Source organism: Podarcis erhardii, assembly GCF_964252035.2.
Source record: "Podarcis erhardii genome assembly, chromosome: 5".
NCBI lineage: Eukaryota > Metazoa > Chordata > Lepidosauria > Squamata > Lacertidae > Podarcis > Podarcis erhardii.
Genome location: NC_138509.1, coordinates 47794556 through 47822114, shown reverse-complemented (window position 1 = coordinate 47822114; position 27559 = coordinate 47794556). Strand labels below are relative to the sequence as shown.

The window sequence follows — 27559 nt, the reverse complement described above, 5'->3', positions numbered from 1 at the left end:
TTCGTTTTCAACTCAAAATTTATTGAGGCAGTTGTGTCAGTGTATCCACAAAGTAAGTGAGAAATAACCCAAGTATACCTTTTGAACAACTTCATGATTTATCCCAGTAATACTCGGTGCACAAACAACCCAGCCTCTGTACAGGTTTGTCACATGCAAGCCACCCCAAAATACAAAAAAACAACAAAAAACCCCAAAACATTTTAACTAAGAATAAGCCACAGCTCAGTATACTTGTTTCAACTGCATTTCTGTTAACCAAATGGCACATTGAGGAATTTCTAAAATAAGGTATTTTAACAATCTGGTTAAAAAAATTCTTGGGCTAAATATTTCTAGATTTAAAAAACATCCCCAATTTTTTTTTAACACTCAGTTACTATACAACTTATAGGAACCGTCAAGTAGGTATACAAGGTTGTCAACCAAAATATTTACATACTGAGTAACAGAAAGCAAAATAATTCAGGTTTCTAGTGACAAAAGGTATTGAAGAATTAAGGCTCTTTGTATAGTTGTGTCACTTTACATAGTAGCCAACTTTGGAAGTGTCAGTCTTTCACATTCTTGTCAATCTACTGCAAATATAGCAGCAGAGCATATTAAGTATTATTTTGAATAATTACATTGCTACTTCTATCTCTGAGCATGCTTTTGCAACATTGCAGTTAGGTACAAACTTTTATGTAAAAGTACAAGTATGACTGCTTAAGCACCATACTTTGGAAAAAACTGCTTCCCCAAAATCAAATGCAATTTTTTTTCACTTCAAGCAAACAAGATCTGGAAAGATTTAATATGCTCCTGAATGTGGTTAACAAGTGTTTGCTCAAGTATTGCAGATAGCACTGTTTTTCAGCAAAGACTGAAATATTTATACCAGACTTCAGTTTCTTCAAACATATGGAAAAAAATAATTTGTGGAAAAAAAGCTATTTCCATGAGTATGTCTTCTGAATGATGGCTTTGTGGTTAATGAAGAAAACACTGTCTTCTTTGATGTAATGTTTGGTCCACAGCCAAAACGTCAGGATTTACTGTTCAACTAAAAGCATCTTTAATGTCATTTTTCTTAAAATCTGTGATGTAAAACACTGAAGACAAAAAAAATGGAATGGTAATCTAAGAATCAGGTTGTTAAATATTTCTTCCTAACATACCAACATTTGCAGTCAGAACTGTCTTTATTGACTTTATTTTAAATTTTGTACATAAAGAAAACATGTTCATATCCATCATGAACACAAAACTTAAAAAGGCATAACTAGAAGACATTTGTGTCCTTCACCAAAGCAAATGCTGTGCTAAAGGTTCCAAATATTTTCAATTTTCAAAATAAATATTCTCTCTCCTCCCTCCCCCTGCCAATGTCTATATTCCAGGCTTCAGAATAATCACTGGAAATTGAAACCTATCTTGAAATCACACTTCTAAACAGAGTCCCAGCTCACTGTGTTTGGTAACTTGCCATACCATATCCAGCCTGATTGGGTATTACAGGAGCTGCTTGTCCCTGGGCAGGCTGGGCACCAAATCCACTCATCCAGGCTGCAGAAGGTGTTTGACTTGATTTTAAAATAAGAAAAGAAAAGAAAAAGGAATGAATTATTTACTGGGGGAAATCGGGCATGTTGTATTTTGCAACTATCAAATTCCAGAACTGAGAGATGCTAAAATTTGTAACATGACTTGGGAATTCAAAAGATATTTTGGTTAAATCAATATAGTTTCTCTTTGTAAATAATTACATTTAAAAATACTGACTTTATTACTATGCATACATTCATACCTAATGACAGCAAATAAAAAACAGTGAGTGTCAGGTTCGTTGTGTTCTCTTCCTACCTCCCGGTCCATAGACAAACTATAGTTTGAACAAACCAAAGTTCATTTTTTAAATGAAAATTGCAGGGTGTGTGAACCCAAGGCTCACAACTGCTGATTTACATAGAACAACAGTAGTTAGTACTGAAGACAAACACATCACCCTCATGTCCCCCATTTCATCAAGGTTGAAAATTAGCATTAATATAAAGTATGAGAGGTGAGTTTAGAGACAGTAGATTTCCTTCACCAAGAACAAAAGTGATGCTAAGTAAGGCACAGGCAAAGATTCCAGATCAGAGTTTAAACTGTTTTAGAAAAGTGTCTGCCAACAGTAATTTTAGTGAAACAAATTACTTACTCCACACCAAATCCCTGTTGATTCCACGCTTGTCCATACATTCCATAAGATGGCACTTGCCACCCATTGGCCACATACTGTCCATACTGCTGTGGATTCCCATACACTTGACTCCAATGTCCCCACTGACTGTAATCCACCTAGCGATTAAAAAAAGGATTAAGATTTAAATAAACTTGAAGCAACATAGTGCACACTGAGTATATAAATAGACACAAACTCCATCAACTAAAATTAGCAATTTAGTGGCAAGTAATTTAAGACCTATATACACATTCAGCAAACTGGGCAAAGTACACACACTGTGGGGCAGGTTAACTGCAACCTTCCACTTCGATAGGACAGTTTGCAAATGGTGCAGTCACCTCTAGCTTTCATGCACTAACTTCAATCACTTAGAGAGATACATGCAGAGGCTGTAGGAAACACTATACAAACAATCCAATTACCTGTTGGAAGTTTTTACTTATATCTGGCGATTCTTTACCCCAATAGCATTTAACAACATGGCCTTCAATTGTAGTTCCATTTACTGAAACAATGGCATGTGCTGCACTTTCATGAGTTGAAAACCTATGAAACAAAACATGAAGTCAGATTTTACCAACATATGTGCAGAAATGGTGCAGTTAACATATACTATTGTCTACAGAAGCATTCGCCAACCAGGTGCGCACCACATGTTTCAGACAACAGCTCCTAACCCATAAATTCCAGCTGAGCTGTGGCCCAAACTATATGGACACCAGGCCGGCAAAAGCTGCTCTGTATTTTGCTGCATGAAAGTGCAGAGAATGACGTAAGAATAATAAACTTCTTTGCTTGCAAAAATGATAGCTATTAATACAGCATCAATGTACATTGTGCTTTATAAAACAAACACAAATAAATCAGGCATGCCCCTTTCCAGATGAACTTACAAACTTAAATTTCAACAGAAAATAAAAGTCCAATAGCAGATAAGGCAGAACCTGAATCCTCAGCATTCAGGGATTTAGTGATTTAACTGTTCAAGAACCTCCAACATAGATGTCCTAAACTCTAAAAAATACATGCAGAGCACCACCCACACGTTATCACTTCTTTTGACAAAAACAAGTTACTTCTAAATGCAACTCCACGTCTTCTTTTAAAGGTTCAATTCTTCCTTTCTCTTTAAGGACAGTAGATTTTGGGTAACATTTTCATGTTTTATTCTGTAAACAAATTGCTACTTTAAGACATAAATAAATAGTAATAATTGTCCTACCTCACAAATGAGTAGCCTTTTCCTGGAAAAGCTCTTGTTTCCATAATCTGTCCAAAAGGTGAAAATGTCTGTCTCATCAACTGATCTAAAGGTAGTAACATTTTCTGTTAGAAATTTTTATGATTAATGGCTTCAATAAATTTCTTATAAAGAGAAATGCGATCCCTACCTGTTAATCCAGAGGCAATTCCTCCGCAGTAGACTGTACAGTTTTTAGGGCTTGACTGATTTACTACATCTTCAAATCTCAGTTGTTTTGTGCTATCTGAAAGACAAATGACACTTTAAATAATTGCTTTTCAGTTATCTTTCCATTTCATAACAATGAAATGATTCACATTTACCAATACACCCCAGCTGACCTCCTTTTATTCACTTACTTTCTTGTGTACTTTTAGGGGCAGGCGGTTTCCGTGTTGCCCAGTTAGTTCTGATTTGTCGACCTCCTAACCACTGGCCACCCATATGCACAATTGCATTTTCTGCATCCTGACAAAGCAAAACAGATTCTGTTTTCAGAACCAAAACACCTGCAAATCTGAAACTTTGTACATACATAGTCCAAGAAGCTCTGATTACTGAAAAGGTATTGTACAGGTGTGCTCTGTTGCTACTTTACACACTTTTAAAAATCACTAGATACCAATGGAGAGATGCTTCATTCTCTTTCACTGATAAGGGTATCAGAATTGCTAAATTGCTTCCTTAATAGACAGAGCACTCAAATTTTGTGCAGACAGGTCCAAGCAAACATAAATTCCACTCATAAAATGGAGCATTTCTGCCTCCACAGAACAGTATTCCTTATAGCAGAAGAAAGTTGGGCCACGTCTCTGCACAGTGGTACCTCTACTTACGTGCCACTCTTGTTACGTATCCTCCAGGATACACACATGGCAAACCCGTAAGTATATTTCTGGGTTTCTCCTCGTGCACATGCGCAGTAGCGCTCTATCACACTACGTTTGTGCGCAGAACATGCACCTCCGGTTGCAGAAACCTCGGGATCCGATTGGAGCTCCGGAATGGATCCCGTCCGCAACCAGACGTACCACTGTACTAGAATTAAAGGATTTGGAAAGTTGCCCTTCACATGCCTTTTTATATTAATACATCAAACACATTCAGTGTCAACAAGTGGCAAAGTTTCTGACTGCTTACCAATTTATTATAAAACGATACAAAGCCATATCCTTTAGATTTTCCTGTTGCCATATCTTTAACTACCCGTGCATCCCTGGGAAGAGAAGCACAGTTATATGAGGAAAACATTAAATATTTTCAAAATAAAAACTAAAAGGAACCACACACACTGTATTGTGAGCATAATTTTCCCTATTATAAACTCAATAACCCCTATAACTATAACCATTCCTAAACTCTCCCTATTGCTTCTTTGCCTGTTAGAAAAAAAGCAGTAGGACAAAAAATAACATGTAATAAACATGCAACCTATCCATATAACCTGCACTTTCTACAACTATGTTCAGATTTGAAATTTTAAAAAAGGAACAAAGTTTCCTTTTCTAATACTCTATCTGCTAGGGTCCTCTTCACTGTTCTATAAATTACTCTAACATTTCTAACTATTTTTACCATGCATTTTCTAAATAAATGCCCTCTGCCTAGTGATATAAAATATGAAATATTAAAAAATTGAAAAAGAGGAAAAAAATAGGAATTAAAAGGCATACATGGCCTGTTAACAGATTTCTTTATTTTTCTTGGTCAATTCTCTACCATCATTTTGGAGTTTGGGCAGCTGTAAATTTTGAAAAATTGACATTTTCAGAAATTTAAGAAAGGAGAATAAAACTAACAACAATGCTAAGCACACCAGTACGAAAACAACAAATTTTACACATAAATTTTAGTGAGTAAGTTAAAATGATTGGAAATATAGAACTGCACTGAATATAGAATGTTAAAATGTAAATACTAAGATATGTATATATAAATAATGTATAATAAGAATAAATAGAAATGAGAAAAAAATCTACAACTGAGTTCCAGTGTGCACAGTTCCTTGCAGTTAGCTTCAAGATCCTGTCCATTCTTATGAGCAATTCTGCAAAATAATCAGAATGCTATTACTTTTAATTGTGACTTGGACTTAAGAAAAACTGCAGGTCTCAGGTATAAATAAAGATTGAGAAATAGCAACCTGTATTCAACCTTTTTTATATTTGCTCGCAAACAGTACTACTTACCACATTGAGATAAAAAGCAAAGTAAACAAAATAGACAAAATAAGATTTACGTTTCAATTGAAAATATGTACAGATTGTATATAGAAAAGATTGTTTTTTTAAGCAGAAATATATTCCTGTAAAGTAACACAAGATGTTCAAGTTTTGTTTTGGTGTTGTTAAAAGGACAAAGAAAACAATAGAAGAAAACCTCTGAAGAAACTAGATTATGCAACAAAAGAGACAGACATGCTATAGCACTTAACAGGAACACTTGCAATGTTTAAAATGTTCAATTAAAAAACTATAGTTATTTGGAAATCTATTCCCAATTTCTACTGTCTAAAAATAAAAGGTTGTTTTAGAAGGGCACACTTGTGCACCACTACAAACAAAAGCTGCTAAACTTACCAAAACGTTTGGTTTAATTTCCAAATGCATGAACTCTAAATATAACACCACTACTTGTCAAAATGATGAATGTACACTAGATTTTATTGCTTTCTACACTACCTTATATAACTTGCCTGCAGTTCAACACTATCTACAAAATTATCAGATGAGTACGAAACCTTGATTTATCTAACACACAACTTTATGTAAATTCCAAGAACCAAAACATATTTTCTTGCCAGCAATGTAACCCATTCACCACCAAACATACCAGGTGTTAAAAGCATGCAGCTTTCAATTGATTTGATGCAGAGACCTTGTTAATTTTTGTGGGGGGATAACTGAATGCAAAGAAACCCACAAGATCACTGTACCCCACCCATTGCCCATTATCAAGAAGACTTTAAAGAAACAATCCGAGCAAAGTGAAAGACATTTAACTTGAAGAAGAAAATACAATCATGTATTATGACTTGTTCTGTATTAGTGAATTAAGATACAAACTAGGATACTTACGATATTTTACCAAAAGGAGCAAATGCTGACTTGATGTCTTCTGTTGTTATTTCTGGACTTAAATCTCCCACAAACACATGGAAGTGATCTGAGGGAAAGCAAAAACCAATTAAATATATTTCTCTTAACCAGCACTTTAGTTCTCAGCGTAGACAGGGGTGCAATTCAAACAATCTTGTGTTTAAATTTCCAAGTCACATCTGCATTTAACCAGTAATTAAACTTGTTCAGCCAAAGAGTATTTATGGAGATTATAAAACCGAAGTAATTCAGCTACTATATAAAATCAAATTGCAGTAAGTGCATGAGCTCAGCTCTACAGTCATACCTCGTGTTGCGTTAGGTTCATGTTGCGTCTTTTCGGCTTGCGAACGCAGCAAACCCGGAAGTGTATACTTCCGGGTTTTGCCACGCGTGCACAGAAGTGTTCTGCGCGCTTTGCACATGCACAAAAGTGCTCTATCACGCTCCGCCAACAGCACCCCGTAACAAATCGTGTCCGCAACTAGAGGTACCACTGTGCTTTAATAGTTGATTTTGGTAGAATTGTTACAAGCATTACTTACTTGATGTATCTTTTTTCTGGCTACTTGGTGTTGTTGCCCAGTTAACCTTTACTTCCTGAAAAAAAGAAAAACATCAGTACAAACATAATTTTAGAATACATGCATAAATTCAATCAAGATACAGTCTTATTCTAATAATAACAGCAACCAAGATTAATTTTCAAGGTACTTCTAAGTAAGAACATGGTCAAAAATGCTTGTCATGGATCATAAATTAACCTATTAATTTCATTTACTATGTGTTTTCTTTGTTTTCTTTTTTTTTTTTTTTTGCAACGTACCTTTCCCAAAATTTTTCTCCCATTCATAGCAGCTAATGCAGCAGCTGCATCCCTGTGTTCATAAAATTCCACAAAGCAATAAGGGTCATTGCTTGTATGCTGCAAAACAGAAAATCCAACAGAAGAGTTGACCCTTCTGCTATCGGGTTGCTGAGAAGAAAATCCAGGAAAATATATTACTTAAAGCTAGAAAAGGAAGTATTACTACACACGCTTATAAAGTAACCTTAAGAATGGTTGTCCATTGTTTCACACTGTAAGTTTAAGATATAACATTCTGCTGTGACCCTGAACTAGACAGCAGCACATAACAATGCTGCATGACCAGAGCAGCACACACTGATTTCTCTTCCCAATGGATAGTACTGATAGCAGAAATATTCTTGATCACCTGCTGAGGGGGAGGGAGGCAAAGCTGAATCAGTCGCAGGCCATTAGTGCTGTCAAAACTGTCATAGCCAGCTATCTATGTGGTGGGCATAAATACAGCACCTATCCAACAGAAGGACACTGAATGCACACAGTGTTTATCACACTTTTGCACACTTACGACTAGATCCAGAAAAAACCTGTGCACAAATGTCTGTTTTGGCATAAAGATTGCCTTTACTAGATTGGGCTATGCAGCCTTTACAATTTGCTAATTCATTCACATAATCTTTAAAAACTGAATTCTCAGACATGATAGTTATGGAAGGAAAAAACTCTGCCTGATATCTGGGGTCAATTTCCTGTAGCTAGAGAGACAGAGTTGGTTATGCACATGTAGCACCTCAAGCACCGATAATTCCCAGGGTCGAGATTTTTGGGGGTGGATGAACAAATATTTGCAACTTTTACAAGGTAACAGAACCAAGATACAGACTAGAAGTTTGAACTTTTGGGTCTTACAGCAAAATATACTAACTTAGCAATCTGCAGATGGGGGGGGGGGGAACAACAACAACAACAACAATACCCAGCCACTCTAGGCAGCTTACAGTATATATAAAACATAGTAAAATACAGTTGTAACTTGGATCCTGAAAGCCCTGGAACTTGGATGTTTTGATTTCTGAACGCCGCAAACCCGGAAGTGATTGTTCTGGTTTGCAAATGTTCTTTTGAAACCTGAACGTCCGATGGTGCTTCCGATTCCTGCAGCCAATCAGAAGCCGCAATTTGGTTTTTGAATGTTTTGGAAGTCAAATGGACTTCACACACACACATCATATATCTGCCACCACCAGAAGACCAAGGGATGGCCCTTGCACCACTGCAGACTCCCTGTCATGCCTGCAGGGAGTTTTGTCAATGGAGATGTCCCCAACAATAGGAAATGTGTTATACCTCAGCCCCTGGAATTGACAACTAGAGTACAGACAGCAGAAAGTAATTCCAAAAGTCTGCTTGGGGCAACTCCAACAAATGTAGGGCTCAAAAATAAGGTCCACTCTGGGTAAGCTCACTGACACTGAATAACCAAACACACAATGGGATTAGCAAAAGTTGATCAAGACTAATTTCCATTTTATTATTTTCAATGAGATTTCAGTAATTTTTGCTGGATTATGTCAAGCGTAGTTTCAAGCAAACAATCTAGCAAGGGTTATTTGGGAAAACAATAAAATGGTTCATCAAAATGTAAGGTATGTTGCCATGTCAAAAGCACAGTCTTTTCCTGAAGCTATGAAAGCCAGAAATGAGGGTGTAAAATAGGAATGGCATGCAGCACCTATCATTTCTGGGTCCGAAAAGAGCCTGACTTTGATTCCTCTTTACTTTCAAGTGGCCTTTTAGTGAAACAAGATAAATATTCAGCAGTGGTGAAAAGCATTGGGGTGGGGGCACAGCAGGCAGCAAGAAACATCAGCAGAGTATCTAGGACCAACAATGCATATTGTACTGTATATATGATTTATATAGGTGTTAGCATGATAACGCTTTAAAATCCTGGACCTATTCTTTTTACAGCGTCACTCAGGGAAGAGAGATCTTGAACTTGCTCAGAGTCACACAATGAATCCCAGAACAGGCAAAGCTTAATATACTGCCTTTGTTTGTGAAGTTATGACTCTAACTGATGGAACATATTTTGATTATCCTGATGAAACAAGGGTAGTAGCGATTATCAATATGGTACAAGAGATATCATGTATCTCAAGTATTTCAAATAAAAATGTTTAGCATACATACTTCAGATGCAACTATTGTTGCATACAATAACTTACATCTGTTGTTTCCCAGACCTGAGAATCTTTTACCTAAATCCTTTAAGGATTTAAAGAAATCCTTAGTTATTAACTGCATGTTTTAATTAATTAAAAATGAATTCATTTGCATACAATTGTTTCACAGAAAAGAACATCCTATATAGTTTATAGATAATCTATACAGTTATAAATAATCTATATAATTTATAGATAATGGACACCATTTTAAAAGAGGCATTTCCTCCTGAGCAGGAGAAAAGGGAAGATTGTGCCTCCCTCTGCACTTTATGTACTAAAAATAAAATAATAATATTTTAAAGATGTAGTGCATGTTTAAAAGGCACATTTCAAAAGATTTTTTGATTCAATTAATCAATCACTAACTGCTGCAGCCCTAATAGAAATGTTTTAGGTAGCAGGTTCAATAATTACTTGAATTTTAAAATGAAACAATATTGACATAGATTAGACTGAAAGAGTCTTACCTCTGTTATCATTTTACAGCTTTTGCAGGGTCCAATTTGGCTGAATAACTGAAGTATAAGTACTTCAGTCACATCTCTGGAAAGATTTCCTACATAGCTAGACAGACAAAAGAAAAGGTAATGTTAATCCCATCATTCATCTCAAAGGATAATCTGTGCAATTTATTGAAATATCAGCTATCAATTGTGTAAGCAGAAAATATAGCACCTGTTAATAAACTTTATGAACACACTATTAAGTAGTCCACAGCTTTTAAAACTCTACTATGTATTCATCAAATACTGGTAAGTACTAACATTGTTGTCATTGAAGTATCACAAGTATGCTGATCAGTTATGTTGCTTTTTGTTAGATAAACCCTAACCCAGAGTTGAGGAACCTGTGGCCCTCCAGATGATGATGGACTCCAACTCCAATCAACCATAGCCAATATGGCCAATGGCCAGAGATGATGTGAGCTGGGGCTGAGTAACATCTGGCCAGATACATGTTTCCCATGCCTGCCTTAATTCTTGTGGAGCACAGGAAAACTAGGCTACAGTTTCAGAGATGGGCAGTCATGGATGCTACCAGTACTTTCCCAAGTTTCTTTTTCAAAAGATACCTCCACAGAATCCAACAAATGAACCTCTAAAGGCCAAAATTCAAAAAGTTTGGCACAAGAATTTTAAAATGGAAATTAGTGCATGCACGGGAGTGCCATTTTCATTTCAAAAAGTCCTTGCATGCATCAGAGCCTGTAAGTTTTTTTATTTAACCGAATGAAATTTAAATAGTGTGCTGGTTCTGTATGGGCGCCTTCCAAGGGGTAAACATTACTCAGAAAAATTTGGATATAGTCCCATTGAAAATAATGAACATAGTTATGACTAAGATCTACTCGAAGTAGGACTTAGGTGGATACAATCCTTTGCTTCTGTTAGAAATAACTATACTTTCAGAGCAGGAAAGGGCTGACAATTTACAATCAAGCGATTCATATACTAAAATAAAACAGGTTTCTAAAAATAAATTTCAACTTCATTTGAGAGGCAGTGTGGTGTAATGCAGTGAGTGGTTGAAGCAGCCTTTCCCAATCTGGGATCAAAGTTAGATGACAATCCCCATTATCCCTAGCCAGCATGGCCGAAGGACAGAGATGGTGGCAGTTGGAGTCCAACAGCACCAAGGTCCAAGGTTTGGGAAGGCTGGGTTAAGTACTGACATAGGATCAAAGACAGATTCAAATCCCCACGCAGCCATGAAGCTCAATGGGTGACCATGGGTAAGTCACCATATATCAACCTAAAGGATTCAGGGAGTGGGAACTATGTATGCTGCCTTGACCTCCTTTGAGTAAAGGCATGATGTAAAGAAATAATAAATGAAATGCTGCCAAGGGTTGAAAAGCCACATGCCATTTCCCAAGGGTTAAAAAGCTTTTTTCCATAACCACTGGCCATTAACGCAGCACTAAATAAGCTTATTCTAATACTACCTGTATGCTACTATTGCTCCTAATAAAAATCCATAGTAATAAGTCAAATAGCTTTCTTAATACCACTTTGAATCTACTTCTAAAGCAGCAATATCATCATATGTAGTATAGACTATTACTGCAGATATGTCACTGGGGATCTCTTAGCCAAGGTTAGGTGATCAGGAGTTGGCTTCTACCCTTCTCTAGAGCAACTTTCCACTCACACCCAACTTAATTGCCATTAAAACATACATCAGCACTAGTTATTGTTAGTGCTAACCACAAATAGACGTTGAAAGGAGATTACGGATCCTGGCAAAACTGTGGGTAATGCTACTGAGGTGGTTAACACTGGTTTCAAATATCTCTTAACCTCAATTAAATCAGGAATAGAAAATGTGCTATACATTGGGTAAGGAAGCCCACTCTCAAGCACTGAACTACAGTTCAGAGATCCCCTGAATTAGGTCTACAGCAGGTGATAATAGCTGAATATTTGAGATTTCTCTGGGTCCAAATTAAACAACCTTTCCATAAAACTAGTCTGCCTTTAAATAATATGACAACCAGAAGCTAATGGCCTTATTGTCAGTTGTCAAAATGCTGTAGTGTAAATACTATATTATGTGTATCAAACAAGGCTGATCCTGCTCAACTATAATGTACTAACTAGTACAAGAGTTTTTCTCATGATCCATGAAGCATCAATATTTTATGTACATATACCATCAGTCTTTAGTAATCCTCAGTTCTGCAGCCCCTGCCAGCTGGGGTGGAAAGCAGGCAGCAGGCAGAAGCCCTACTCCATGCTTCAAATAGGTGAAGTAATCAGACTCAGATCAGACCCAATTCTGACCTGTGACAGCAGTGGGGATTGCATACAACTGAGGCAAGGATATCTTCTGAAGGTGTCTTCAGGGCCCTTATGTGGCTCAGCTAATATATACAATGCAAACTTTCAATTTGTATATAACTTTATGCCTCATTGTCCAATAAAAAGCTTATTAAGGGGGGGGTTATGAATATATGGGCATGGGACAGTACTTGTGGCTCAGGAAGGTACTTTGAATGGGTGCCCAAGAGGAGATCCTTTGCAACACCACAGGAAGTGAGAAATATTTGACTCTTCAGATGTTGTTGCACTACAACTCCCATCAGTCCCAGGAAGCATGCCTGGTGGCCAGGGGCTAAGGGAGTTGTATCTGGAGGGTCAAATGTTTCCCATAACTGTTCTGTAAGATAAATGCCACTGACTTAAATCTAATTACAATATGATTTCAGTGACCAGCCTTGAGCAAATTACAATCAGCTGAGGGCCCGTCCCCCGTCAAGATTGGCCACTATTTGTAACACAGGGTCAGTAATACCAGCTCCCATTGTTCTTATGAAGTACCCTGAGAAATAGCAGAAACATTTTGATCCTTTAGGAGGGAAAGCAATATATATGAAGTATTTACATATCTTCTCTGATACTTTTGAAAACTTAAAAAAAAAATCACGCACACAAGAAAGTGGAAGGCATATGGAAAATGAACAGAAAAAGTAAGGAGGCTATTCAATGCAGACTAATTTGCAAGCCTTACCCATGAATCACATATTGGCTTTTGAATGAATCCCTTCAACTGAGAAAAACAGTTGGTAACATGAAGCCAGCCTATAGAAGCTCAATGTCAGTTTTGATCTTTTTTAATTTATTTTTTTAAAAGAATACATTTAACAACTGGTGAAATGTCTATTATGAATGAATATTGTAATCTTAAGGAACACTGTAATAGAATATTTGAAGCACACTAAATATTTTTCAAGCCATTTCCTATAAGAATACACAATTAACTTGGCAAAACCATAAATAATGAAATAAAGGCATATACTATACCTCTATAGGCTGTCTCCCTAATTCATGAGACATCACTTATGCTGCATTGACAGGCATAGTATAGAAACCTAGATAGATAACAGGAGTAGTTTATATTCTGACATATATAGGTTCCAATACTAGGTACTGTTGCTGCATGTAAAATAAAACATTTATACATCCTCCATCTAGTAGAAGGGAAAAATAATTCAAACTACATAACTAACTAAGGCTACAATTCTATGCACAGTTACCTCACTTGGAAGTGAACATTGTTAGGCTCAAACACTGTACCTAAATACCTCTATGTAACTGGCATAATAAATCTTGTGTACTAGTGGTACATGTTACTTGTTATACAAGTATACAATTTATAACCAGTAAAATGAAACCTAGATTATTTGTGTAATACAGTGTCCTCTACATCAGAAAACAAACAAGAATTTGTTGGTAAACAATGTGAAAATTACTAAGACGTTTAGGAAATGTTTCATTTGAAGAACAAGTTTACCATGTATAACAACAGCTAATAAATCTTAAAAGTGAAAGTCTGCACAGATTCCAGGCTTTTGTTTTTTACTAGAACCCCAAGGTACACCAACCAGAACCTGGTTCAAAAAACATATGCCAGGATCCAGACTAGGGGCACAATCCAAACTCCCACCCCCTGCTGACAGGGCTTCACAGAGCAGTGGGGCTACTGCTGCGCCTGAAAGCCCTGACACTCATGACAGCTGCAGAGGAAGGAGGTGGGCAGAATGATCCAAAATTGATCGCTCCACCTGCTCCAGTCTAGTGTAGTTATGTGGTCCAATGTGGTTATGAAATGACAATGAGACTGGCTCATTGACAATGAGACTGGCACCTCCATCCACAGAACATCATGCCAGTGGGAGGTACTGACAGTGGGCCTCCCAGCCAGCCAGCCACTCATTCAATGGAGGACCAGCTCAGTCAGATGAGAGACATCTCTGCCTAATTCAAACTCACTCCAGGCCAGCAAACGAGACATTTGAGTTACTTTGTAAATTAGTTGAAAGTAGGTTCCATGGAAATCAATGGGACAAGTTAATCATGAATAAGTGGAATCACATTATTTCTATGGGAGCTTAAAGTCAACCAATTTAGTCTGGATCAAATTCATTAACTTAGAATTAAAGAATGCAGAGTACAGTAATTTCTTTTGAGTACTAGAATGGGACATAATTCACAATCCTTCAAAACAAAAATCCACTTCGCCTTTTTCATTTCAAGAGAGAAGAGGGGTCATTTTGTTGTTGCTAATGTCAAAACGCCCAGAAAAGCTAGAAATCCTTGCCAACCCACTGCAAATCAGCCAGAGATCTACCAGCAGATGTAGTTCCACCTCCTGCCTACCCTGGTCAGTGCTATCTTACCAATAGGAAATTACACAAATTGAAAATAAATTTTAAAACTAAATTAGGAAACAGAAACAGGAAACAGAAAAAAGAATTCACCTGCTCTCATCTCAATGTCATGCTGATATTATCCCAGCTCCAAGAAGGGGGGTGATTAGCCCATGGTTCCCCAGATGATGTTGAATTTGCCATGATGGCTGGAGCGGATCGGGCAACCAACATCTGGGGGCCCCCAAGTTATCTACCCTGGCCCTAGAACCTCTTTCATGCCTCCTGCTGTCATGTAATGGACAGCTCTTAAAGATCTTACTTTTATTTGATTTACTGAATGACTTCTTGTTCTCTACTGGCACCATTGACATTATGCATCTTGGACCCTTGTGTGCCCCTTGTTGTGGCAAGAAATCCCTGCCTAGATTATATGAGCCACTACATTTAAAGTGTTTATTAACTTTTTGGTCCAGTATTGTTAGGAACTGACTCCATGACTTGTATGTAGTCATGAAGGATTGTTAGGAATTGCACCTTTCTTTAAATTTGTGTCCCCAGATGTTGCTCAACTACAGCTCCTAACATTCCTGACCATCAGCAAAGCTGGGTGGGGAGAATAGGACTTGTAATCCAACAACATCTGGAGACCGGAGGTTGAAGAACTCTGGATTACCTGACCCTAGGACATTCAAGCTTTGTAAGTTTTACACAGAAGTGTCCTAAGCACAAGGTTGTCTCTAAGACAACCATGTATTAAATGGCAGTTTTCTATTTTAAATAACGTTTTATAAAAGATGACAAGACATTTCAATACATCATTCACAGGCATAAATCTTTTAGGCACCCACAGAACCAGATGCTTGATATTTTTCCAGCCCTGTTTCTCAGAAATTTGGATCCATCGGAAATTCTCCCTTACAAAGCAAAAAAAGATCAATGATTCGTCTACAAGCATTGCAAAGTAAATTAATGGCTTGCAAAAGTATAGCTCAGAGCATAACTATTATAGTTCATGAATTCTTTCAGAGCAGTTGACAAAAACTGTGCCAATTTTTAAATACAAAAGAACTCATTCATATTGCATTTTTTTTATTCCTCTTACATCACATACGGAAATCCTAACTTTCTAGCAGAATGGAATTTGAACACAGTGCATACACCATATATATATATATATACATATATACATATATACATACATATATATATATATATCACTATTCTGCAAGGCTGTTGAATTAGGACTGGTAGCCATTATAGTGTTCCGTGAAACAGTACAAGGATGGCTGCACATTTTCTCTCTACTTAAGGCCAGAAGACAGAATGTGAGCCAAAGGCAGGCAGCTAACATAGCGTTGTACTCCAGTTTCTTAAGAAAGGAAACAGTGCAAAACTTTGGCAGCTGTGCACATATTCTTTTGGCACAGAAAACAGAGCAAACTGGTAAGACTTTATAGCGCTGATCCAGGTTTCCAAGAAGTATGGCAGCTACAAGAGGGGAGAGTGAATAAGTACCTCTGCATGCTTTCTAACAATGTGCAGTTTAAAAATGCTTTACTCAGAAGTAAATTCCACTGAATTCAGTGAAACTTAAATTCAAATAAGTTCAAAGGATGAAGATAACACCAACTGCAGTTGGGTTCTGGGTACTTTTCCAGCTCTGATTTCCAGCTTTTCAATCTATTAGAAATACTCCTGCACGGGTGGGTGTGTGGATGAATTATATCACTGGGAGTCCTGCAAAGCAAATTTGGTAAAATCTGACATAAATTTAGTTTGGCCAAACTTCTTGCTTGTTCTCATTGATAAAAACTTGATTAACTTGTAGCCAAGAAGAGAAAAATACCAAGCATCTGGTTATGCTCTAGTCTCACAAGCATGTGTGCACACAATCCTCTAGCATACAAAACCTTTTAATACTGACACTTCAAATGTTTATTCAACTTAAAAAAAAAAAAGATAACGCAGTGGACATTTGTCAGCTGCATGCTAGTTATATTTAGTATCCCACCACCCTGGCACATCCTGTCATTCTCTCTTCCACTATGCACAAAAGTGACACTCTGAACTCAGGCTCTCAAGTCAGTTAAGATTGTTTCCTAAAGATTCAGAGTAACCAGAGTTGGTTTCAAGCATGCAATCAGAGTGGAGACAAAGTGGCCAAGTAAATAATGTTTGATTGACTTCTTAACTTTTGTGGACTGGGAAAAGGATGGGAAGACAGACATGCAAAAACTGTTCTGAATGAACCACAGCAGCTGAGTCATGATTTCCATACAGAAAGATTATACTCCCAACTCATTGTGACTGAAATTAAAACTACAATCTGTTTAATTACAATGAACATTTTGAAGCTAGCTTCAAAATCAGTACAGTACAAGAAAGCTAGGTATATACTACAAAAGCTGTCTTCCACTTCCAAGGATATGGTCCAGGACAGAAGTGATGAACATGTGCCCATGTTCTTGTAAACACACTTGTACAATGTAAGATATAATCACAATCCTGAGGAACTCCAAACTTTAAAAAATATATACTTTCCCAGTGACCATGGTAGAAAGTTGTTTTAAAATGTTAGAGAAAAAATGCTAAATGATTAGAGTAAGATTGCAAATTAGGTTTTTATTTTATCTTGTATTTTATCTTGTGAACTGCCCTGAGATCTTGTGATATTTTTAAAAATAAATAAATAAATTAAAGGTTGTCCATTATCTTCAATTTTTACTGTATAAAGCATCCAACATTTTTTCAAGAGCAACTAAATTTTTTACATTAGAGGATAACAACAATGTTCTCTATTTCCACAAGTAAGTTCAACAGTCAGATACAAGTTATGTATACTGTAAGTCTGCTTATTTTATATTTACTTGCTTCCTTCCCCTACAACATGATGCTTCCAACATGGCTAACAGCACTAAACTTGCTAGCTCCCGAGCTTACTATCTCAAAATTTAAGTAGCACTGAACAAACGGCTTCTGCTTCATCAGTAGCTTACTTTAAATGCTTTAAGCATGTTTACATGCATTAGACAAAGAAGTGGTGACCTCATTTATACACTGATTGCTCAAAAAGCCCCACTACCAATGTTGCCTGGTTGTCACATTTTTCTCTCCTCTCACACTTCAGAGGTGGGATATGAGAGCTAAAACGAAAATCATTTACTTGATCACAGTCAAAATACAGCAAACATTTTGTTTAGAACAATTATTCTGCAAAAAGGAGGGAAAGAGGGTTTGGCTTGCAATATGCCTTCTAGTACAGTGAGCATATGGTTCGTAAGACACATTCTCTCTGTTTCACGAATACAAAAAGAACCTTATATTTCATGGAACATACATTTTTATCCCTCTCTCAGGTTTCTGAATCATAAAGACATCCCTTTCACTTGGCTATTCAGCTTTATTCTCTTGAATTCACAATGCTGCCCCCGCAATATTTTCTCCAATATATGCATCAGGTCTCCGGAGGATCTGATTACCCATATCTGCATCCACACCTCTCTACCTACTGACCTTTCTCCCCTTCTTGTTTTACTGGCCACGATTTCCGACACGGAAGCCTCACTGACCCAAGGCTCCCACCCCCCCCCCACGCCTCACAGAACTCCAAACTCAACATATGTTAAACCCAGCCTGTTGACACGATTACAACAGCCCTGGTGTTCAGGATCCCACAGAAGAGCCCCGCGCCTCGTGGAGAGTGAGAGGTTTTGCTCTGTTCCGAATTACATCTTCTCCTAATTCCCTTTTGGCGAGAAGAGAATTCTTGACCCCTTGGCAGGAGGGCCCAGGACCCACATCCACGTAGGACTGACGTTCCCCTGACAAGGGACCAAGGGCCTATGAGTTATGGAGCTACAGAACAGAAAACGTTTCCCCAAACCTTCCCGAGGTGGGGAAAGGATCCCCAGCCCCACAATTCCTGGCATGTCGCAAAGAAAACCATTTTGGGTTGTACCTCTGGCTCCAATGAACTGTCTTTCCCCTCAATAACATGCTTATCTTTTTTTCCCCACCCCAAAAAGACCCCCAAATCCCCCTTTGGCTGAGGCACATCAACTCCTTCCCCATTAAAGAGATCTACTCGATCACCTCCTAATTGCCTACCATTCCTCCCCCCCCCACCCGCTCGTTGCCACGACTCCCCTCCCCCTCGACCCTCTTCGGCCCCTCCAGAAAGGCGCCACCCCGCGCACGTCCCCGCCTGTCAGAGCCCTCCACCCCCACCCGCCCCCGGTCTGCCCACCTGCGCCCAGGTGCTCAACCCACCCACCCCAACCCCACTCACAGTGTCTTGGGCTGCCCGTCGTCTTCCATCGCGGCGAAGGAGGGCCGCTCGCAGACGGACCCAGGACACCGCGCGGAGGGGGGAGGGGACTACCGGTAGGCTCCGACAACCGGGAAGGAGGGGTGGGGTGGTGGTGGGAGGGCTTTTTTGTAACGAAACGCGAGAGCTCCGCGGCCCCTCGTTTCACGTCCAGGCCCCCGGCAGAAGCAAAAGACTAGGACCGAGAGAAGGCGGGGGGGATGGGGGAAGAGGAGGAACTAGAGATCCACAAAATGGCCGCAGCCGCCAACCACTCAGGAAGCGGCGTAACACGCAGGCGCAGCAAAAACACCTCTCCGGCTCAGCTTTTCCCCCTCACGACCATGGAGAAAGACCGGCTAGAGCGGCGGGCGCGCGCCGAGTTCCGGTTGGGCAGGAGGGCGGGGCTTCGGGAGGGGGCGGTGTCTCTATTTTACACAAAACAAATTCCTTCCAGTAGCACCTTAAAGACCAACTAAGTCAGTTCTTGGTATGAGCTTTCGTGTGCATGCACACTTCTTCAGATACACACGAAAGCTCATACCAAGCACACATGCACACGAAAGCTCATACCAAGAACTGACTTAGTTGGTCTTTAAGGTGCTACTGGAAGGAATTTGTTTTGTTTTGACTATGGCAGACCAACACGGCTACCTATCTGTAACTGGATCTATTTTACACGTAAGAGGGATATACGATTAGGACGTTTTTTGCGTGCTAGTGAATGGAGCAGGGGAGGGCTCTGCACTGAACTGAATACGTACAGTATAATTTAGAGGGAGTTTATTTTTTTAATAGCCAATTGTAGATTAAAAAGAAAGAAAAAAGAATTGTATTTATCAGTCGCCCAATAACTTCGGTTCTCCGGGCGATTGTGTAAAACAATATATAAAACGACAGATACTATAACTATGTAACACTATATAACTATCTAACGTAATAACACGGAACAACATCTCAACACATATTACTATAAAATAATACAAAGCTTTAAAAATTAATAGCCAGGTACAAATCACAGCATAATCTCAAAAGACTGCAAATACAGAACTGTGAAAATAAAAGGGTACTTGCGTGGCATTATAATTATTTTGTTAACTTATATCCTGCCTCCGCTAAGGAACTCAAGGTGGTGAACATGATTCTGCGCCTCATTTCATCCTCAGGTAGAATACACTGAGGCTGCATACGCTACTAGTGCTGGCTTGTGGAGCTGTGTACACACGGCTAGCCACAATCCACTTTGATCCTGTAGTTTTTTTGAGAAATACTGTGTTTTGATGCATTTCCTTCAATCTGGGATTTGAACAAAAACCATAGGAAGCCATTTACACCCACCCACTGGCACGGACAGACAGCAGTGACAGAACACACCCAACAAAACTGAAGTGTAAATTGGAAATGCATCTGCTGTGTGGGAAATTACCTTGGTACGTTTTAAGCCAGTAATGTGTATGCAACCTAAGAGATGGTGATTGGCCCAAATTCACCCCATCTGAACCTGTCTCTCAGGTCATATCCAAATAATCTAACAATTAAAGTGGGTTCAAGGCAAACCTTTCAAGGGAGGCCATTCCATAATCAATAGGCCATAGCTGATAAAGCCTCCCCTTTTGCAACCATCTCATATTGCAGCAGCACTAGAGTGAGCTTTTCTGTAACCCGAACCACGATTTATGTGGGATCTCTTTTGCTCTGAGTTTTCAACATGGATGTGATTTAAGGTGAATACAGTATAGATGTTCTACTAAGTGGCTTAAAACAAATTGCATTCTGCTACATTGGTTTTTAGGGTAAAGAATGTGTGGTCAACTGCCTCCACCACAATACTGTTTGTGTTGCATCACTGTACAGCTGTAGTTTTGGATAACGAGGAGGCTTTGCTTTTTATGCAGATGTCTGGTTGAAGACACATTTACCTGAATAAACTATTCAGATTCTGAACTGCATTATGCTAGTGGGCAATATTATCGTGGCTCAGGTAATTTCTCTCAGGGATACTGCTTTGAGACTCATGATTATGAGACTATATTATGAAGAGAGAGAAAACCTGGATGCCTGTGTAATATAATCATGAATGTAATGGAATGCAAATACAATACAGAATTAATGTAATGCAAAATTATCTGCAGATCTCTGTACATTTTTTATGCTTTTTACAACACAGATGGTTTTCATCTAGTATCTAGCATGTTTAGGCAGGGGAACCTTAGACCTAGGGGGACCAAGTGTAGCCAGCCAGCCAGGCCTTTTCTAATCAAAGCCAGTGAGGGTTATGGTATACCTGCACTCCCTCCTTGAGTACTTTTGCATGGCTTAAATGTGTCCCTGAACTGTGATAATGCATTTTTCTTGCCTGGAGAGAGAATTATCTGTGGGAAAACCTCTGCATTTTAAATGGTTTGAATGTAGCCTACTGTACAAAGGCAAGAGTCACATCTGTTAAGCTTCCTACTTTTGCCTTTGGTCATGGTCACCATGGTATGAAGCCCCTGGAAAGTTGCCCACGAGGGAATGTGGCCCTTGGGCTGAAAAGGTTCCTCACCTCAACAGACCATTTTGCCTAGCCTTTGTTAACATCTTTGCCCAGTCCACCACTGCAGGAAGAGCCTCATGAGTAGACTGAGCAGGCGCCCAGTCATATGGTAGAACTGTAATGCCCTACTTTACCATATCCATAGTGGGTTGCTCATCTTCAGATGCTCAACCATGGTATCAGTGGAGCAGCTTTATTCCCCAGACAGTGGTGCTGGCAGCAAATGTGTATTTTGCCATGGAGACCGACTCTCACACCAATGGTCCAACTCCAAAATAAAAGGATTGGCACCTGAATATTTTACATGTGTGGAGTGCATGCATACAAGCATTGCATAACCTGCAAATATGTACGTTGACATGTGACAAATGTGGAATGTTTACTTTTCTGGCAACTTAAAAACAATTTTTTTCTTCCTTGCTGATGAAAATCTCAGGCAAACTCTTTGGTTTCTTTTAATCCATAAGGTCATAAGAAAGGAATTATGAACATTCAAAGATAAAATGATGGATGTTTTCTTATTTAATCTCTCCATCCTCCCCACTCCCAAAAAGTATTAGAAAAGTCTGTTATTTCAGCACCTTTCCCTCCCTACCCCCATAATTAAACTAGCTCTTTGATTAGCAGTACAACTTAATCAGGAACTATCTAGGACCTTTGCACGTAAGATAGTTACTGGAACATAAATAAACACAGTGTTCTTGCCAGCTTAAAGAAATGTCATCCTGACAATACTTCAGTTCCAAACCACCTAAAATGCAAACATAAACCTTGGATCTATGCTGGTGTCCCTACTTAATCATGGTATAAATCAAGACACTCTTTGGACACAGTCCCACGGAGTTAACCAACATGTGATCTGCCAAAAACCAGTCAGTAAAGTTTATTAATAGACAAGAAAATTTGCTGCCTTCATGCTAACAAAGAAGGAGGGGGGGGGAAGGAAACTCCTGGATTTTGCAGACACTTGTTTTGTTTGCTAAAAAGGTCTCACGTTTCTCTACAAACAGTTAAACATGATAACAGAAGAATTATAATTCTCTGTCTTGTTTAGTTAAACTAGTGGAACATGATTCCTCTGCAGAATGACCTAAGCAGACACCTGTCTAGTTTTTAGCACCACTGCTGAAATTCTATGACGTTTTTCAGCAAACTGAGTTTGGGCCAAATTCAAAATTGTATAGCGATTAGGATTCTAAGGACCTTTACCATAACAATTTTTGCCAAAACAAATGTACATTCTTGTGCAGCTTTACTGAAAATTAACACACTTCTCCTGTTGCTTGTAGGCGTGTTCTGCTTTCCCCCTTCTCAAACCGTATTTTGTTCCTATAAAAAATAATCATCCTTCACAAAGTCAGCTAATAGGCACAGCACTTGAAGGAAACACAGACAGACACAAAAACACGCACTCACACACAGCACAGACAGCCAGGTCACATTCCTCAGATAAGGGAACAGTAGGGAATTGCGCCCCCCCCCCCTATAACCCACAACTTTAATTACAAATTTATGTATATATTTAATAAAGGTTTGTGACAATATTTAATCAAATAACCTCATTGCCTCTGCCTCTTCATTGTGTTTGAATTGTTACTAGCCAGCCTCTCCACACGTACCGTATTTTTTGCTCTATAAGACACATTTTTCCCTCCTAAAAAGTAAGGGGAAATGTGTGTGCGTCCTATGGAACGAATGCAGGCTGCGTAGCTATCCCAGAAGCCAGAACAGCAAGAGGGATCGTTGCTTTCGCTGCACAGCGATCCCTCTTGCTGTTCTGGCTTCCGGGATAGCCAATATTTTTTTTCTTGTTTTCCTCCCCCCAAAACTGGGTGCGTCTTATGGTCTGGTGCATCTTATAGAGCGAAAAATACGGTACCTGCATCAGTAATGTGTAGCTAAAACGAGCCAGCTTTTGTAAGGTTCTACTGCCTGATCTCACAAACGTAATTTTTACTCATGGCAAGTGACCAAGTAACTGGTTAATGTAAATCTGCTCTACTTGCTGTGCAAAGTGACTATACCAGAAGTATTTTTGCATTTTCTTGTTCCTTCTCTTCATTTTCCTTGTCTGTACGCCTTGCATCTAAAAAGAAAAAAAAAGCTGGAAATATAGTCAGTTCTTTTGATGATTAAGGTTGAGAGAGAGAGAGAGAGAAAGAAACAAGCACTGACAGTATGATGGGGGGGGGGGAGAGAGACACTGCCACACTATATTGCCTTGTTTACATCAAAAGACAGCTGTAGTAACAGCACATTAAGCACTAAAAAAATCAATGGAGATGGAATTCACAGTTGAATGCTCAATTTTCTCTGGTCCATTATGTGCTTAATAACACCACTTCCATGGCTGAGTTTATACAAGCATTTTTTAAATTAAAATTCTCAGTAGAACTGCAAAGGAGGGAGAGCCCTTAGAATTTCACCAAATGCTGCAGACATATTTTTTTTAAAAAAAACACACATAGTATCTGTTATATACAAATTGTCCAATACAAAGACAGACACAATTTACATACAATGCAGCACCTATGATGATCATGGAGTTATTTATTATACTGTAGTCTCCAGTTTAGCTCAAGTTTGGATATAGCACATGTAGTGAATAATGCTTTGTTGCAGTAGTATATCTTGCACCCCACTGGCATAGCAAAACTGCCAAATCCTAAAGCATCTCAGCTGGAGGAACTCGAGTAAAGGACTGCATCCCTTACCTACCTCTCTGTAAAACAAAACTTGTAGAGGAATGACTTGTAGGCTTCTAAACAAAAGATTGGCATGTGACTGCATGCTACAATAGTTTAAAAAGATGGACTGTAACAAAAACATTTCAGGAAAAGACTACAAATATTATTATTTTTTGTTTCAGCCACAAGGTCTCCTACATAACACCAAATTACTCTTATTCTTTTTGGAAGGTTCAGTTGGAGTCTGGCTCAAGTTCCACCAATTCTTAAGACCAGGGTTATCCCTCACGACATCATTATACCATAAGAAATAAACTAAAAATCCCACACAAGCATTAGGAGACTTTCAAAGCTGCCAGCAGAAGATTGTATAAACTAGAGCTTTCCAAACTGTGTCATGACATGTTAGTATGTCGGCTGCAATGTGTAGGTGTCTCATGCAAATGCTTCCCATGCTCCTAGTGGGGCTGGAAGCAAACCAGAGATTAATCATCCCTAGCTAACAGGACCAGTGGTCAGGGATGATGGGAACTGTAGTCCCAAACATCTGGAGGGCTGGAGTTTGCCTATGCCTGGTTTGCTAGTAAAACTGAATTAAAAGGTAAAGGTACCCCTGACCATTTAGGTCCAGTCATGGACCCCTGACCATTTAGGTCCAGTCATGGACCCCTGACCATTAGGTCCAGTCATGACCGACTCTGGGGTTGCAGCGCTCATCTCGCTTTACTGGCTGAGGGAGCTGGCGTACAGCTTCTGGGTCATGTGGCCAGCATGACTAAGCCGCTTTTGGCGAACCAGAGCAGCGCATGGAAACGCCATTTACCTTCCCGCTGGAGCGGTACCTATTTATCTTCTTGCACTTTGACATGCTTTCAAACTGCTAGGTTGGCAGGAGCTGGGACCGAGCAACGGGAGCTCACCCTGTCGCGGGGATTCAAATTGCCATGCTGCAAAATGATGCATGTCTAAAAAGTGTGTCACCAACATGAAAAGTTTGGAAAGCTCTGGTAGAAACAATACAATTTTGATTAGTGATAGCCACATAACCTCTTGTGAGGCGTTATCTACTTAGGAATGGGTATCAGCCACTAAATTTTCAATACTATCATGTATAACTATGGCAATAGTGCAGCAAGCTGAGGTGCAAGAAATCCATTGCATAAACTTCTGCCTCATTTCACTGTTTATCTAAAACTCATTCTGGAGGTGTTAAGCCAGGGTATGATCACCTAAAATGTCACTCCTTCACTTCCCCATTTTCCCACAATACCTAATCAAGAAGTTTCAGTGCCCTGAGGCACCTGCCAGAAAAAGCAACAAATACTGGTAAATAAAAACCTCCCACTACCCCAACAAACCCTGGCTGGCAGAATGAAGATACATTTTGAAAAGCCTTTTATCAGACATTCAGGAAAAAATCCTCCTGACCAGCAGTACTGGAACACTTATAATCAGTGACACTGCTTCTTTTTAAGAAAAAGTGTATCAGTACAGTACTTACCATGAAGTTGTTACAGTGCCACATTTTTAACATTTGCGGGGGGGGGGGGGAGCTGCTGGTACTGCATACACAAGTACCCCCAGAAAAAAGCACTGCTTATAACACCCCAATCAGACTGGAGCAGTAGTCTTTGTATTTAATTTTTAAGCCCAATTTCTCATTCCCAGCATCACATGAGAAGGACAGTAGGTATTAAGCCCTCCTCAATTGGCAGAAGCCCTACTTTCTCTTCTCTTCTCTTCACCTTTCTTCTGGTTTCAAGCCTGGCCAGGTCCCGTCTTTCTCTTCCTTTCTTCTTGGCTGTGACGTCTCAAAATCTTAGATTCCCCCTTCCTCATGACCCACTGCCACCAACTACTGCTCCTTTGCAAAAAAAATATTCTCGGGTCATTCTCTGGCCACGCCTCAATCGTCCACTTGTTAATTCTTGCCCTAAACAGTTTCCGAAGCTCCACAAAATCACTACCTCAGCCTTCTTCCTCTGACAACCTCCACTTTACTTTCTAAAGCAAGTGGCCCTATTTTCCTCCTTTCCTTACAGACCAACAATCCCCTTTTCTCCTCGCTTTGGCCAGCATCTTGCCCAGCTCCCTGCTTCATTTTCCCTAACCCATTTTACAACTTATCGGCTTAACTATGTATTAAAACGTTATGCTTCTTTTAGAAGAAGTAGCTTGAATGATTAGTGATCATGCCTTAATTGCACCCATATTAGATTACTTTAGCATGTTTCTCTTGGGGTTGCTGTAAAGCACTGTAAAGTATGTCAAACATATAACCTCCAGCTGCACTGCTTGCCAGTTTGTTTCTGAGTCCAGTGCTGATCTTAACTAGGTTGAATGAGGCCCTTGAGTTCTTGGGCTGAAAAACATCCCAGCCTCTGCTATACAGCTAGTCAACATTTATTTGTTCTCTTGAGTTTGCAGCTGACCATGCCAAGTTGTGAAGCTTATCATTATTTTTCACTTTCAGATGTGATATTTCTCCACCTCCCAAATTCCTTTGTTGTACAGCCAGACTGCAGGGTTTTCACATCTCTTCAATGTATCTGGCCAGGTAAACAATCCGAGGTATTTATTGTACTTTCTGAAGTTCACTGTCACTATGTGTGATTATGTAAAATGTTATGGAAACTAATTGTTCTATTTATCCCTGGTCTAGAATGTAGGGCCAAGGTTGCCTGGAAACGAACATCCTGTGGTTCTAATGGGAAACCACTACCATTAGTTAATTGGATTTATGATGTCAGCATTCTCATATTGCTAGCTAGTCTTGGGGTGTGGGAGGGAAAGTAGCTTGTTTGTTCTAGAGATGGAATCAAGCGTGCTTTCTCACTAAAGCAGACAGGAAAGGCATGGTCTTCACTAAAGAGCTGCAGCTGTTTTCCTGAGTCAGAGCCATCATGGCTCCTTGCCCAAAATCTGGGCCAGGCAGTATGGAGTGTGCTGCGTGACATGGATTTATGAACTTTTCGCAATGCAGGAACATAAACATTGCCTTGCTGGGTAAGACCCGTGCTCAGCGACCTACCTCCCAGGCTGCCCCGAGGATGATCGAGAGACGACTGTAAATAAATGTGCGCCCTGAAAGCGCCACAAAATAAGAACGGAAAGGTCTGGCGCTTGAAGCGGATACCTTAAGAAAATGTGCTTGGCATTGCAGCATAAAACTAGGAGCACACTTGTTGCGCGTTAGGATCTTTTGGCCACCCTGCCATACCTTTCAGGGTGTGTTTCATAAAGCACAGCAAGGGGGCAGCCTTTCCGTGCCTGTTCAGGAACAAACGCG

At 39.3% G+C, this 27559-nt stretch overlaps 1 protein-coding gene across 4 annotated transcripts; it reads right to left on the bottom strand.

Moving 5' to 3' along the window:
* On the bottom strand, nucleotides 1–19335 carry TIAL1 (TIA1 cytotoxic granule associated RNA binding protein like 1). 4 transcript variants are annotated; one of them, XM_081863366.1, is made up of 14 exons: nucleotides 19030–19333; nucleotides 13393–13460; nucleotides 10057–10153; nucleotides 7380–7478; nucleotides 7099–7153; nucleotides 6533–6620; nucleotides 4596–4671; nucleotides 3815–3923; nucleotides 3604–3699; nucleotides 3435–3519; nucleotides 2635–2758; nucleotides 2186–2325; nucleotides 1474–1565; nucleotides 1–1094 (listed from the first exon to the last, which is right to left on the bottom strand). In XM_081863366.1, exons 3-14 carry the CDS (start codon nucleotides 10066–10068, stop codon nucleotides 1042–1044), a joined length of 1029 nt encoding a protein of 342 aa, XP_081719492.1. In that variant the 5' UTR covers nucleotides 10069–10153; nucleotides 13393–13460; nucleotides 19030–19333; the 3' UTR covers nucleotides 1–1041. The 4 variants fall into 4 exon arrangements, with proteins under 4 accessions (XP_081719492.1, XP_081719491.1, XP_081719490.1 ...); XM_081863365.1 differs by having other exon boundaries at nucleotides 7380–7529; nucleotides 19030–19332; XM_081863364.1 differs by lacking the exon at nucleotides 13393–13460 and having other exon boundaries at nucleotides 19030–19335.
* Nucleotides 19336–27559: the final 8224 nt, after the last annotated feature.

Coding starts and splice junctions, on each gene's coding strand:
- TIAL1 (XM_081863363.1), bottom strand. CDS start 19,058: ATGGAAGACGACGGGCAGCCCAAGACACT. Junction 7,530..10,056: donor GCTGTAAAATGATAACAGAG/GTAAGACTCTTT, acceptor TTTTCTTCTCAG/CAACCCGATAGCAGAAGGGT. Junction 4,672..6,532: donor GCTCCTTTTGGTAAAATATC/GTAAGTATCCTA, acceptor TTCTCTTCCCAG/GGATGCACGGGTAGTTAAAG.